Source organism: Xenia sp. Carnegie-2017, unplaced genomic scaffold (genome assembly GCF_021976095.1).
Source record: "Xenia sp. Carnegie-2017 unplaced genomic scaffold, XeniaSp_v1 HiC_scaffold_19, whole genome shotgun sequence".
NCBI lineage: Eukaryota > Metazoa > Cnidaria > Anthozoa > Malacalcyonacea > Xeniidae > Xenia > Xenia sp. Carnegie-2017.
In genome coordinates, this window is record NW_025813481.1 from 9,401,213 (window position 1) to 9,411,613 (window position 10,401).

Below are 10,401 nucleotides of genomic sequence, written 5' to 3' on the forward strand. Positions count from 1 at the left end.
ATTTCAAATGTTAAATAAGATTATCACACACACACACGTGTTAAAATGACTCTAACTTCGACCGTTTTAGAGAAAAACCGTCGTAAAGTATCATACCTAATAGCTGGTCGGGTTCCAAGCCGGACACATTGTCAAGTCCGCAAACAACGAAATAGTCAATGAGCCGTTCTCCTGCAGACGTTGGAGCGGTCATGGCGCTCTTCTTTATGTAAACCTTACTTTAAATAGAGAATACGCCATTTTTTAAGCTACATATCACTGTATGCAAAGTCTCGCATGCATCAAACATGCAAAGAAAAAATCGTTCTCGTTCAAATGTCATGAAGTCATAGACATGGTTTGATTGATCTCTTGCCACTCCAGCTTCGCGGAGGAAGGACTGTACACTGACCGACCATTGAACTGGACTATTATTTCACCGCTGGCGTTGTTAGATCATGTCAAACCAAACCCATTGAGTTCTAGAAGACCTGGAGGGGAAACGTACGGTGGCCCATAAGGGCCATCACTTAAAAAAAGTCACAACACAAGTAAATGTAATCACAACACAAATAAAATAATCACAACGCAAGTAAATAAAGTCACAACGCAAGTAAATAAAATCACAACACAAGTAAAATAATCACAACGCAAGTAAATAAAGTCACAACACAATTAAATATAGTCACAACACAAGTAAATATAATCACAACGCAAGTAAAATAATCACAACGCAAGTAAATATAGTCACAACACAAGTAAATATAATCACAACGCAAGTAAAATATGAAATACTGGAAATTCTTTTTGTGAACAGGGCTCAGTCACTCAGTACTATGCTTAGTACTTTTTTAAATATCTATCGGAGAAGTCTGGCTGGGAGAATGGTACTTAGACTAATTCTAGGATAACTTTGTCAATCCAAGAACACGTGCAGTACTGGTTTTTATAAATCGGGGTATTATTTTTTGGGTACACTTGCAAAATGTATCAATTCAGGAAGAAATTCAGACGCTCAAATGACTTCTTTTACAATAACGTGGAGAGGAAAGGAAACACACAAAAAGATGATGCGGTAGGAATTTTTAAAGTGTTCTTTTTATTGTTTCTGGTTGCACAATTTCATATTAATTTATATTTATTACCACAGTTATATTAACAAAAGTATGTGTACAAATTTATTTATGCCCACAATGTTGGGTAAGGAAAACAATTATTCTGAGCACATTTTCCAATTTCAAGTCTAGATTCTCTACATCCTTTAATCACAATGTCATATATGTCATATATGTTAATAGAATAGCAGTGTGTCATATGAATCTCAATTTTTTGAACAAGTAAATGAATTTGGGGATTTGGTAAGTTTACATATATTGTAAAACTATGTAGATATAAAAATACGCTATGTTTATGGTTTTTTTTTCATTTATATGTAGAATGAACAAAGTGAAGATATTGCTGAAAATTATGACAAGCACCAAGAGTTAACCACCAAAACACAGGTTTTTAATGTACATATTGATATTGTTTCTCATGAAAAGTCATTGGAAATGGTTATATGTAGGACTGCTTTCACTAGAAAAACTAAAAATTTTGAAGTAATTTAAAGAAGGCATGCATTATTTCAACACTTATTAAAAGTCTGTACACATTTTAAATTAAATAATGGTCTTTATTTGTAGGATTCTGAAGATATTTTTACCAAGCAATCTATCTCTATTATTACAGAGGAATCTAAACAACCATGTCAACATAGTCAAGTAGTTCTCACTTATACAGTTATACTTTATACTGTTTACCACTAGTCATGTTTTTAATGTGTTATAAATTGACAATATGCTTGTTGATTGCTTATGCATGAGACACTGTGTAGCAAAACTTTATTAACATCTCGTAGAAATGTGCTCAACAAACATAAAAATATATTACAATAGATATTTTTGAAACAGTGAACATTAATAATTACTGTGTACTTGCTCTTTTAGAGTCATTTGTCACCCACTGGCCACTATACTGGGCTATTGTTACAGTTTGACTTTGCATCAAATGTATCACGTCAGCAATCCTTTGTTGTTCATGATTATAATGCAAACAAAAGAACAATTATGGTGATGTCAAATTTTATTTCCATAATTTCAATGTTGGGTATATACCCAACTAAATGATATTACTCAATACTCTTTTTGGTGCTATAATCTGCATGTATTTTTCTTCAGCATAATTCATTTGTATTTGTTCATCGATATCCCCACCTATTGCTTGATGGCTACGGTTGGATATTGTGCTGCTCATGTGATGCAAATAGAAAGCAATTTGTTGAAGCCCTACCTAATAATATACAATTAGATCCTCAAAAGGTATGTAAAATAGATGTTACTGAAATGAAATTATTAAAACAGGCCAAACAACATTTTGTACTTGTCAGATATACCATATCCCAGTTGCATACACATATTAGCAATGGAAAAATATCTGGTAGTGTATGATAGAAAGTTTGGTATTGAAGCCAAAGATTTTATTGAAAAAAGTTAGTGTTGTGTGTTACTCTTTCAGGATATAAGGTGTCTGAACAGCTTCACCAAATTTTGACTTACACTTACATACTATTTGTTTCAAGACCCTTGTCAAAGATGTGAGAACTTGTTACATATTAATCTGACATTGCATGAAGTGAATGTCTCAAATTTGTATTTGGCTTCTTTTTTCAATGTAAAGTTCTTCATGTAGTATGGGAGGAAATGTCTTCATCCTTAAATATCAGTTTATTGTACATTTCAAACACTTGTGAAGTCATCCTTCTGTGTTTTTACAAGACCCTTGTTCAACATTGTTCTTATTACATGTGGACGTTAACCAGCACAGCTTTACAAGCAAAAATATTGTTAAAACTTGTGAATGATTATTTACACAACATATTTATCTCATCCAATTTCTTTTATGAATGCAGAATCCACATCCATGATGCAGTCTGTTTTCAGTGATCATTCCTACCATGAGATGCAACCTGAAGAAGTATATTTTTGTTATGTGAAAATAACTTTTTTGTACACAAACACCGTATAGTTTCTCAACCTTCTAATACCCCACAATTTGTTACACCATACATCCTGTGCCTAAGTTCAGGAGCTTCTATAAAGCTATTGAGGTGATAACCAACAGGGCAAAATTGAATTTATTTATGACTATTGAGAGTTTACATTCATACTCAAATACATACATTAATACATACCTACAGTACATACATTAAGTGATATAAACTAAATGTATGATACAAATAAAAGTCATATTCACCATTTGCTTCGTTACCTGATATATATATTATGCACTTTCTAAGGATTTTGTGAAGTCATAATTAATCATAATTATTAAATACGCCCCAGCCCGAGCTAAAATGTTGCAGCTGTTCCTCATATCATTGCATTCATGTGACAACCCTTGCAAAAGCCATGCAAATCGTTGAAGAGGATGAAATGGATTCTCCATTGGCACTTTTTAACTTTTCCTTTGGAATTACACCAGAGATGCGAGACTATTTTGAATTGGCTACACTTAGCAAAGAAAAGGTTTCTTTATTTGAAACAGGTATGCAAGATAATCTGCAATGGTGAACATCCTTTTAGCTTTACATATACTATTTCCTTTATCGGTATGGTATTTAGCACTTTCTAGCATTTTGTAAATATTACAATTTAATTATTTTAGGGAATGAGAATGATGCAAGCGATTTTACTGATCTTCCTGAAAAAAATGGTCATAAAATTTTGGCTCCATCTGAAAGTGGTATTTGTTCTTGTGGTGCAGAGTGGGATAAATGTTCTATTCAAGATGAATGGTTGTACGTAGACTTGTGTTCAGTTGCGTACTTTTATTCAATCCATGATGTGAAGGGTAAGTTCTGATTTGTTATAGGTTACGCTTTGCTTCATAATTATATGACTTAAATAAATTATTTAGTGTATTGTAGACCTTGCTCCTCTTGTGCTACGAAAAAGCATTATGATGGCATTGAAAACAGGATTGTATGGTTTGGATCATATGCAATATCTCATGCTGTTCTAAAAGATTACATTCGGCTTTTCATAACGTCGAGGTACTTTTTAATGAAAATTTGCCTAAGCATCAGTAGCTACGTTTGTCCATTATTTATTTTCTCGCCCTATCTCTTTTGAATGTTTTTTCTTTTTTATTCTTGTTCAGTTTACCTATGTACAAATATTATGTTGCGTATGTACAAAGGCAAGTGTCTTCGGGTAATTTTAATTTCCCAAAGGAAATAACTTACGCCAAGTTTCGTCTCGCTATCATTGCCACGATACGGTAAGCATCATTTCATTTTCAGCTGTAAAATATGAATATTCCATTGAGATAGTGATCGCTTGTTTTATTAAGTTATTGAATTTTCTCTTATTAAGGTTGCTTGATATTGATTTTGACAATGTGTTATTTTGTGAATTATGTGGAAGAATTCCCCAAAGGTGGTGTGGATGGAACAACTCTTGGAATACAGAAAACTTTCACCAAATAATTTAAGAGAGTCTGATACTGGATTGCTAGATGGAAGATAAGTATTTTTGAAGTTTATCTGTAATATATAGTATATACAGGTCTGCTAATTAGTAAATACGAGTGTTCATCTACGTATCAGAAAGCATTTTATGCATGATGGTGACTTCTCTCACTTTGTTTTTGTATATAGCTTATAGTTATAAAAATAACAACCTGTTTTCTTTTGTCCAATACTAGGTTTGAAATGCGCAATTTCATCAACAGGAGAAATGTGCGAGCTTTATTGAAGAAGTACAGTGATTCAAAGCTAAGTTGGGACGAATTTCAAGAATTAAAATCTGAAGTAAGAAGAATTTATTACCCCACGAGTACAAAATTTTGTATGACCACTCCAGAGCTCATTTTATACTACAATTTCTCGTATTTATAGATATCTTCAAAGGGGCTTAGGACTCTACTTGAATGGTTAGAGAAACAAGGATTTATCACTAGTTGTCCAAACTCGTGCAGTAGGTTATTGGCATCATTGGCTTCTGACAAACCAGTATGCGCAATTGTGCCCCCCAAAGAAGAAGTTTTGAACCTCTTGATAAGGATGTCTGATGGAGCCAATCCAAAAGACAATCCTTCGACTGATTTAAAACTTCTTCATGAAGAAGTGCCCCTACTGTTTAACGTCATTGAGACTAGCGAAGAAATTCCTATTACTATTCAACCGCTGCTAAAGGAATTGGTACAAAAGGCGATAAGTCCGTTCGAGGTCAAGGACGGTCAGTGGCGTTTGCCACACAACTTACCTGCGGTGTCTCAAAATTCTTCCCATGGATATCTACCTTGTCTGCCAGAACTGGTTCAACGAGGGAATTATGTTCTTGACAATAGGAAGACACAGCAGGAAGATTGTGCCAAAGTCACTAGACCCAAGAAAAAGCATGGCACTTTGATCCCTGGAATATTTTGTATTCTTTGTCCCCACGGTATTTACATGATGAACGGCTCCAACGAAAATTTGTTTTACTATTGCAGTAAGTGACATTGCGCCTTCGTTTTTGTTTCCAGGTATATGTTATGGATTCGAAATAATCAGGGATCACGAATCACCAAATATCCCATTTACCATTTTACGAACACGTTTTCCTGATGGTAAGTTACGTATGTGTGTACCTTTTATGGTGCTACAAACAGAGTATTATCAGTGAATCGGACAGATTGCGTGACGGTTTAGTCGCCTGACAGAGTTTTCAGTTCAGTAACATAACCGAAATGCCTGATGATATGTATTTTTATTTCTTTAGCGCCAGAGTTGGTCATTTACGATAATGCCTGCAGATTGCAAATTGTTTGAACCGAGATCCAGCATTTTTTAAGAAAACAAAATTTGTTGTTGATAAGTTTCATTGGAAAAATCATTCAGGTAAACTGCCATACTCTTCCTATTTTACTTGAAGCGAACTTATTGATCCAAAAATGGCCGTTTTTATGTTCTCACAAAATTTGTTGATTTATAACTGTCCTTTATGTGTAGGATGCTGCGAAGGATATAACATGAAATTGTATCCCACGCTCAATATGTACAATAGTCAAGCTGCTGAACAGTGCAATTCGTGTATTAAGCCTCCATGGTTTCTTACATGGAATACGATAACTTTTTTCTTTTTACAAAACTTCATATTTGGCACAGGAATATGTTACGCATTGTTAAATACAATCCTGAGAGAGAAATAGCCTATAAACACTATTTTCTCACTCTTAGTCGCGTTATTCATTAGTAACGCGTTATAGTTTCGTTTTTCGAAAAATTTAAACTTGTTTTTATGAATAGTTTTATCTCTACAAAATATTACTTCATAGTTACCCATATAGTTTCTGCAAAAGTAACAATTACATGTAACGTCGTTACTTGTAAAAAAATTATTTACATCACTTGTTATAAATATAAGAATGTTATTCATATGCACCAGCTTTAAACTTAAATTCTGCTTCATTACAAATTGCTTCGCTAAATGGCAAAGCTTCGAATCAGTTTTTTAAGGTATGGTCTTTTACTATTTACATGGATATCGGCATGTAATCCAGGACCAACTTCTCCCTATCAAAAAGAACACTATGTTTATATGAACAGAGTAAACAAAGTGATTAAGAATCATGATATCTTTTCTCAACTTTACCCCCTCTGTTATTCTTCTCGCAAATTCTGTCACGAATATGCCACAGTCATAACCATTTGCTTGTTGTATCACCTGTCGTCAATAGTTAAGTTATCCCTTTGTGACAATTTAAGTGTGATCTGTTGCCATTGTAAATGATAAGTACTTACGTCGGCATATATAGGTTGGGAAATTGAAGCAATGTCTTCTGGCCATCTTTGCTCTTGCCTCACATGCTGAAAATATCTTTTTCAAAAGAAAAATGATTTGTGTAGACGTGCTAGAAACATTCACTTTGTCAACATGTTAGATACATGATACACTTCATTCTTCAAGTAAATTGTTATGTACGTCATATACCTTCGTATACTGGATGCAACTTCTCTTTTTTGCCACCCCATACTGCATAAAACATAGAGTTTGCCTGCTCTAACATTGTATGCAATGAGCCACCAATGCAGCCTATATTTTTTAAATGAACATGGAGTTGGCTCAGGTTGGCCTTTGCATCACGAAACAGTAAAAATTTAGTGCTTCCACCCTTACATGTCACATATTGGCACTAGCACACATTCATATTTATTCATTTCTTCAGGTGTGAACATCCCCACTCTTGAAATGAAACATCCTGATAATCTCAGCGGTCTTTCTCCTCTAAAAAGTAGGAAATACAGCGATGTTTATTTATACGATTTATGAGTAGTTTGATAATGTTGAAAGTTTTGAATATTTTACCGAAATTTGCTACTTAAAATACATACAGAGGTCCATCTATTAACAGTTTCTGTTGAAAAAAATTGCTAAATGCGAAAAATTTTGCATTTCTTTTTTCTGCTAATTTACAGTAGTACCTATAAATAAGAATGTAAATGTTTTGACACATTAGCCATGCATTTAGAGTGACTTTCGTCCTTTATTTCAGCTACGCCTAGATTTTCGAGTAGTACCTTAACAGAACGTCTACGATGGTGTCGCATACCCAACTGTTATCATTTAGTGTATTCAAATCTCTTTTGTAAATGCTTATACCATCGAAACAAGCAACTCTGGAATCAAAATGAAAACGTGTCAAGAATGAAAGGAGTCATTCTTATTTTCTTTATACGTGTCTAAAATATGTTTTAAAACAAAAAACCTCTCATTTTCTCCATTCCAAGTTCTCCTAGAGAAAAATAAAAAATACAAACATCTTAATATACGTATGGCACAAAAAGTTTAGAATCACTCAGATTTTTATTTGGTAAGAAATGTTGGGAAAAAACCTGTAATTTAAACTTTTATGCTGCGTTGGGTGTCGAGTTTGTCGTTTTCCCATTTTGGCTCCAAGAATGCAAACAGGTCCTTCTTTATTTTACAAAGAGTAAAAGCCACACTGCCTACTACTTGCATAGCTTGGCAAACACACGGTAGATATATTTGAAAACCTCGTACTTAGGACACCACACCTCCAACGATGCACTAAGTGCCCCAGCAATACACATGAAGTGTATCTTTCAAGTCAACATCTATGAAAAAGTTAATTGAGCTTTTATCAGAAAGGCATGTTGTATCAAAATTAAGCTTATGATCACTTTATTCAATTTAAAACCGTAGAATTAAATGGTGTGTACGATTAATTAGGTTATTCGATAATACCTTCTTCCAGGAAATTGTGAATTTCAGATACAATTTTCTTGCCTGCAGTTTCCGTATTCGTTTGTCTGGTGCGCTATAATAATAATCAAATCTCAGTTCATTTGAATTATTAAGGATAAATCTATATGTGAAATAATGTATTATTAGGTAAATTTTTTAGGCAGAGCAAAAGTCACCTCTAGTGCTAAATGATGTTGATGGGAAATTCCGTACAGGAAGGCATCAAGTTTCAACCTGTCAGGATCCGTACTAAGCGCCTCAAAGATATTTCCTGGCTCACTGGCATCATAGCCTTGAGGCAAACCCATCGCTTCCATCTTACTCGATCTATAAAATAAATACGTAATCACAAGTAAAATGTTTTAAAATAATTAAGTATAAACTTTAAATGTGAACCTTAATGCATGAGTTACAGGTTGATGATGACTTTCGGCGGATTGCAACAATTCCTGACAAATTTCATAATTGTAGCTCATTTTTGCCATCCTGAATCCAGAAACTATACCACATATTTCCCCTAAAAGATCCACTGTCGTATGAAAACACTTTGCAAAGTCTTCCTGAGAAGTAAATTACTATATTAATTGCGTATTGTTTATCTTGATACATATAGATCTTAACTTTCGTCATGTGAAAACTCAAATTTACCTTTTCATACATATCTTTGATATTTAAGTCTGTGCTTTCGGTCTAAACTCAGAAATTGCACATAAGATTTGATGGTGAAGAAAAAGATATCTAAATATTAATCTCATTCCTTTTCTTGCATCATGAAATGTTCCTCTGGTCCCATTTCGTCTTCTTCGTTTCCTTCTTCTTTAAGATATTTCTCTGTGTTGCTCGTAGTCCATATCTTCATCTCGAATTTCTTCTTTGTCGATATCTTCATGCTTCTTTTCTTGTTTGAACTCATCTGCTTTCTCCTCGTTTATTTCCTCTATATCAGTTTCTTTTTCCATGTCTTGGTACTCTTCTTCGATGTTTTCTTCATTAAACTGTACACATCAATTTATTAATAGGATGTGTAATAATCACATAAAGTGTGGAGAACGTATCGTAAAAATACAATTGACGTATTCTTTTTAGGACAATTTATTTTCTTTTTTTACATTTTTTACATTTGATTATTCAAAGTATTATCTTACGTCTGTAATGTAATTCCAATAGGAAAGGACGATTTCGGTTAGTTCTGCCTTGTTGAGAACTTTCCTGAAAATTTTCTTATCGTTGTTGCCATCTGGAAGAATTGCAATCAATTTTAAACATGGTCTAGAAAACATAAATAAATAGACATAAAATAAAGACATAAATAAATCATTAATTAAACCTAGTGGAATCTCTTTTCTTGCTGATGGTGAACAAAACAGTATGTGTAACGGCCAAAAAGATGGTTGTTCTGCTTTGGACCAAAAATTTTTAATTCGGGCTACAGGCCATTTGTTTCCTCCCTTAGACCCTGTAGCAGTATAGAAATATTTGTCTCTGCTTATGTTTTACAAACATGAAACTTATTTAAAAATGAAACATGTTTGTGCCTGAAAATGCTAATGAAGGAAGAACCATATTAAGCACGAGGTTTCTGAGTTCTTCACACGACCATTTTCTCTTCTTATTTCATCAAAAGCTTCAGGGTCGATTAAATCAGGTCGAACTCTTTTCGACTTCAATACGTTTTCATTGTATGCTATATAGATATTTTAAACTTCACAATTGTATATGTCAAATGATCATATATATATAACAGTGATGCTTATTTTAAATATCAGAGAATTAAAAACAGTAACAGTATTAATCAGATGACGTTCTTGAAGACCCCAAATCATTTTCAATATATTTGCATACTATATGGCTGGCAACGTCCAACACATCTTCGCGCAATCCAGGACTACAACACAGAATGGGTTTATTTTAATACAGTTAAACATATGCATGTTCAAGTAGTGAACTCAAAAATCAATAACCTGCTTGTTCCAACATTTCCGTGCCCATCCAAATATAATAAAACAAGAGGACCGATTCGATTAGTCTGGGACACTTGATCAATCTAAAATCATAAAATTACATAAAAAATATAAAATAAAAATATAAAGAAAACTTACGCGCTTTACCAGACGCTTTCTCATTTTGTATGCAA

The 10,401-nt window shown here is 33.5% G+C and overlaps 4 protein-coding genes and 2 long non-coding RNA genes across 11 annotated transcripts; 3 read left to right on the forward strand and 3 right to left on the reverse strand.

The window, feature by feature from the left end:
• The first annotated feature begins 778 nt into the window (after positions 1–778).
• On the forward strand, positions 779–2,335 carry LOC124439056. Of its 5 annotated transcripts, XR_006946257.1 has the most exons (7): positions 779–866; positions 979–1,054; positions 1,278–1,337; positions 1,416–1,481; positions 1,662–1,739; positions 1,965–2,087; positions 2,196–2,335. XR_006946257.1 is itself a non-coding variant. In XM_046989264.1 (6 exons), the coding sequence occupies exons 1-6, from the start codon at positions 965–967 to the stop codon at positions 2,198–2,200; spliced, it is 468 nt and encodes a 155-aa protein (XP_046845220.1). In that variant the 5' UTR covers positions 877–964; the 3' UTR covers positions 2,201–2,335. The 5 variants fall into 5 exon arrangements, 4 of the variants coding, with proteins under 4 accessions (XP_046845220.1, XP_046845218.1, XP_046845221.1 ...); XM_046989264.1 differs by lacking the exon at positions 779–866 and having other exon boundaries at positions 877–1,054; positions 1,416–1,490; positions 1,965–2,124; XM_046989265.1 differs by lacking the exon at positions 779–866 and having other exon boundaries at positions 878–1,054; positions 1,965–2,124.
• Positions 2,336–2,424: 89 nt separating this feature from the next.
• Positions 2,425–5,518, forward strand: LOC124439416. The gene is made up of 9 exons (XM_046989640.1): positions 2,425–2,506; positions 2,927–2,991; positions 3,360–3,561; positions 3,682–3,867; positions 3,934–4,069; positions 4,177–4,296; positions 4,392–4,454; positions 4,723–4,828; positions 4,916–5,518. Exons 1-9 carry the CDS (start codon positions 2,440–2,442, stop codon positions 5,516–5,518), a joined length of 1,548 nt encoding a protein of 515 aa, XP_046845596.1. The 5' UTR covers positions 2,425–2,439.
• A 303-nt stretch (positions 5,519–5,821) lies between these two features.
• LOC124438921 lies at positions 5,822–6,442 on the forward strand. The gene is made up of 2 exons (XR_006946217.1): positions 5,822–5,899; positions 6,011–6,442. It is a non-coding gene; the product is annotated as an uncharacterized LOC124438921 (long non-coding RNA).
• Positions 6,075–8,784, reverse strand: LOC124438920 (ubiquitin-like-specific protease ESD4). Its single transcript, XM_046989115.1, has 12 exons — positions 8,664–8,784; positions 8,444–8,594; positions 8,268–8,340; positions 8,064–8,137; positions 7,768–7,794; positions 7,580–7,678; positions 7,394–7,483; positions 7,179–7,286; positions 6,993–7,094; positions 6,803–6,878; positions 6,654–6,725; positions 6,075–6,574 (listed from the first exon to the last, which is right to left on the reverse strand). The coding sequence occupies exons 4-12, from the start codon at positions 8,111–8,113 to the stop codon at positions 6,485–6,487; spliced, it is 714 nt and encodes a 237-aa protein (XP_046845071.1). The 5' UTR covers positions 8,114–8,137; positions 8,268–8,340; positions 8,444–8,594; positions 8,664–8,784; the 3' UTR covers positions 6,075–6,484.
• Positions 8,785–8,920: 136 nt separating this feature from the next.
• Positions 8,921–9,879, reverse strand: LOC124439154. 2 transcript variants are annotated; one of them, XR_006946290.1, is made up of 5 exons: positions 9,803–9,879; positions 9,595–9,723; positions 9,413–9,504; positions 9,025–9,262; positions 8,921–8,957 (listed from the first exon to the last, which is right to left on the reverse strand). XR_006946290.1 is itself a non-coding variant. In XM_046989383.1 (4 exons), exons 1-4 carry the CDS (start codon positions 9,828–9,830, stop codon positions 9,086–9,088), a joined length of 426 nt encoding a protein of 141 aa, XP_046845339.1. In that variant the 5' UTR covers positions 9,831–9,879; the 3' UTR covers positions 8,921–9,085. The 2 variants fall into 2 exon arrangements, 1 of the variants encoding a protein (XP_046845339.1); XM_046989383.1 differs by having other exon boundaries at positions 8,921–9,262.
• Positions 9,880–9,921: 42 nt separating this feature from the next.
• On the reverse strand, positions 9,922–10,153 carry LOC124439155. The gene is made up of 2 exons (XR_006946291.1): positions 10,110–10,153; positions 9,922–9,951 (listed from the first exon to the last, which is right to left on the reverse strand). It is a non-coding gene; the product is annotated as an uncharacterized LOC124439155 (long non-coding RNA).
• Positions 10,154–10,401: the final 248 nt, after the last annotated feature.

Coding starts and splice junctions, on each gene's coding strand:
- LOC124438920 (XM_046989115.1), bottom strand. CDS start 8,113: ATGTGTATTGCTGGGGCACTTAGTGCATCGTTGGAGGTGTGGTGTCCT. Junction 7,287..7,393: donor CTGTTAATAGATGGACCTCT/GTATGTATTTTA, acceptor CCTACTTTTTAG/AGGAGAAAGACCGCTGAGAT. Junction 7,095..7,178: donor CTAGTGCCAATATGTGACAT/GTAAGGGTGGAA, acceptor TAAAAAATATAG/GCTGCATTGGTGGCTCATTG.
- LOC124439416 (XM_046989640.1), top strand. CDS start 2,440: ATGGAAAAATATCTGGTAGTGTATGATAGAAAGTTTGGTATTGAAGCC. Junction 2,507..2,926: donor CAAAGATTTTATTGAAAAAA/GTTAGTGTTGTG, acceptor TTATGAATGCAG/AATCCACATCCATGATGCAG. Junction 3,562..3,681: donor GGTTTCTTTATTTGAAACAG/GTATGCAAGATA, acceptor TAATTATTTTAG/GGAATGAGAATGATGCAAGC.
- LOC124439056 (XM_046989262.1), top strand. CDS start 965: ATGTATCAATTCAGGAAGAAATTCAGACGCTCAAATGACTTCTTTTAC. Junction 1,055..1,277: donor ACACACAAAAAGATGATGCG/GTAGGAATTTTT, acceptor ATATGTTAATAG/AATAGCAGTGTGTCATATGA. Junction 1,338..1,415: donor TAAATGAATTTGGGGATTTG/GTAAGTTTACAT, acceptor ATTTATATGTAG/AATGAACAAAGTGAAGATAT.
- LOC124439154 (XM_046989383.1), bottom strand. CDS start 9,830: ATGGTTCTTCCTTCATTAGCATTTTCAG. Junction 9,724..9,802: donor TCCTTCATTAGCATTTTCAG/GCACAAACATGT, acceptor ATACTGCTACAG/GGTCTAAGGGAGGAAACAAA. Junction 9,505..9,594: donor AAGAAAAGAGATTCCACTAG/GTTTAATTAATG, acceptor CAATTCTTCCAG/ATGGCAACAACGATAAGAAA.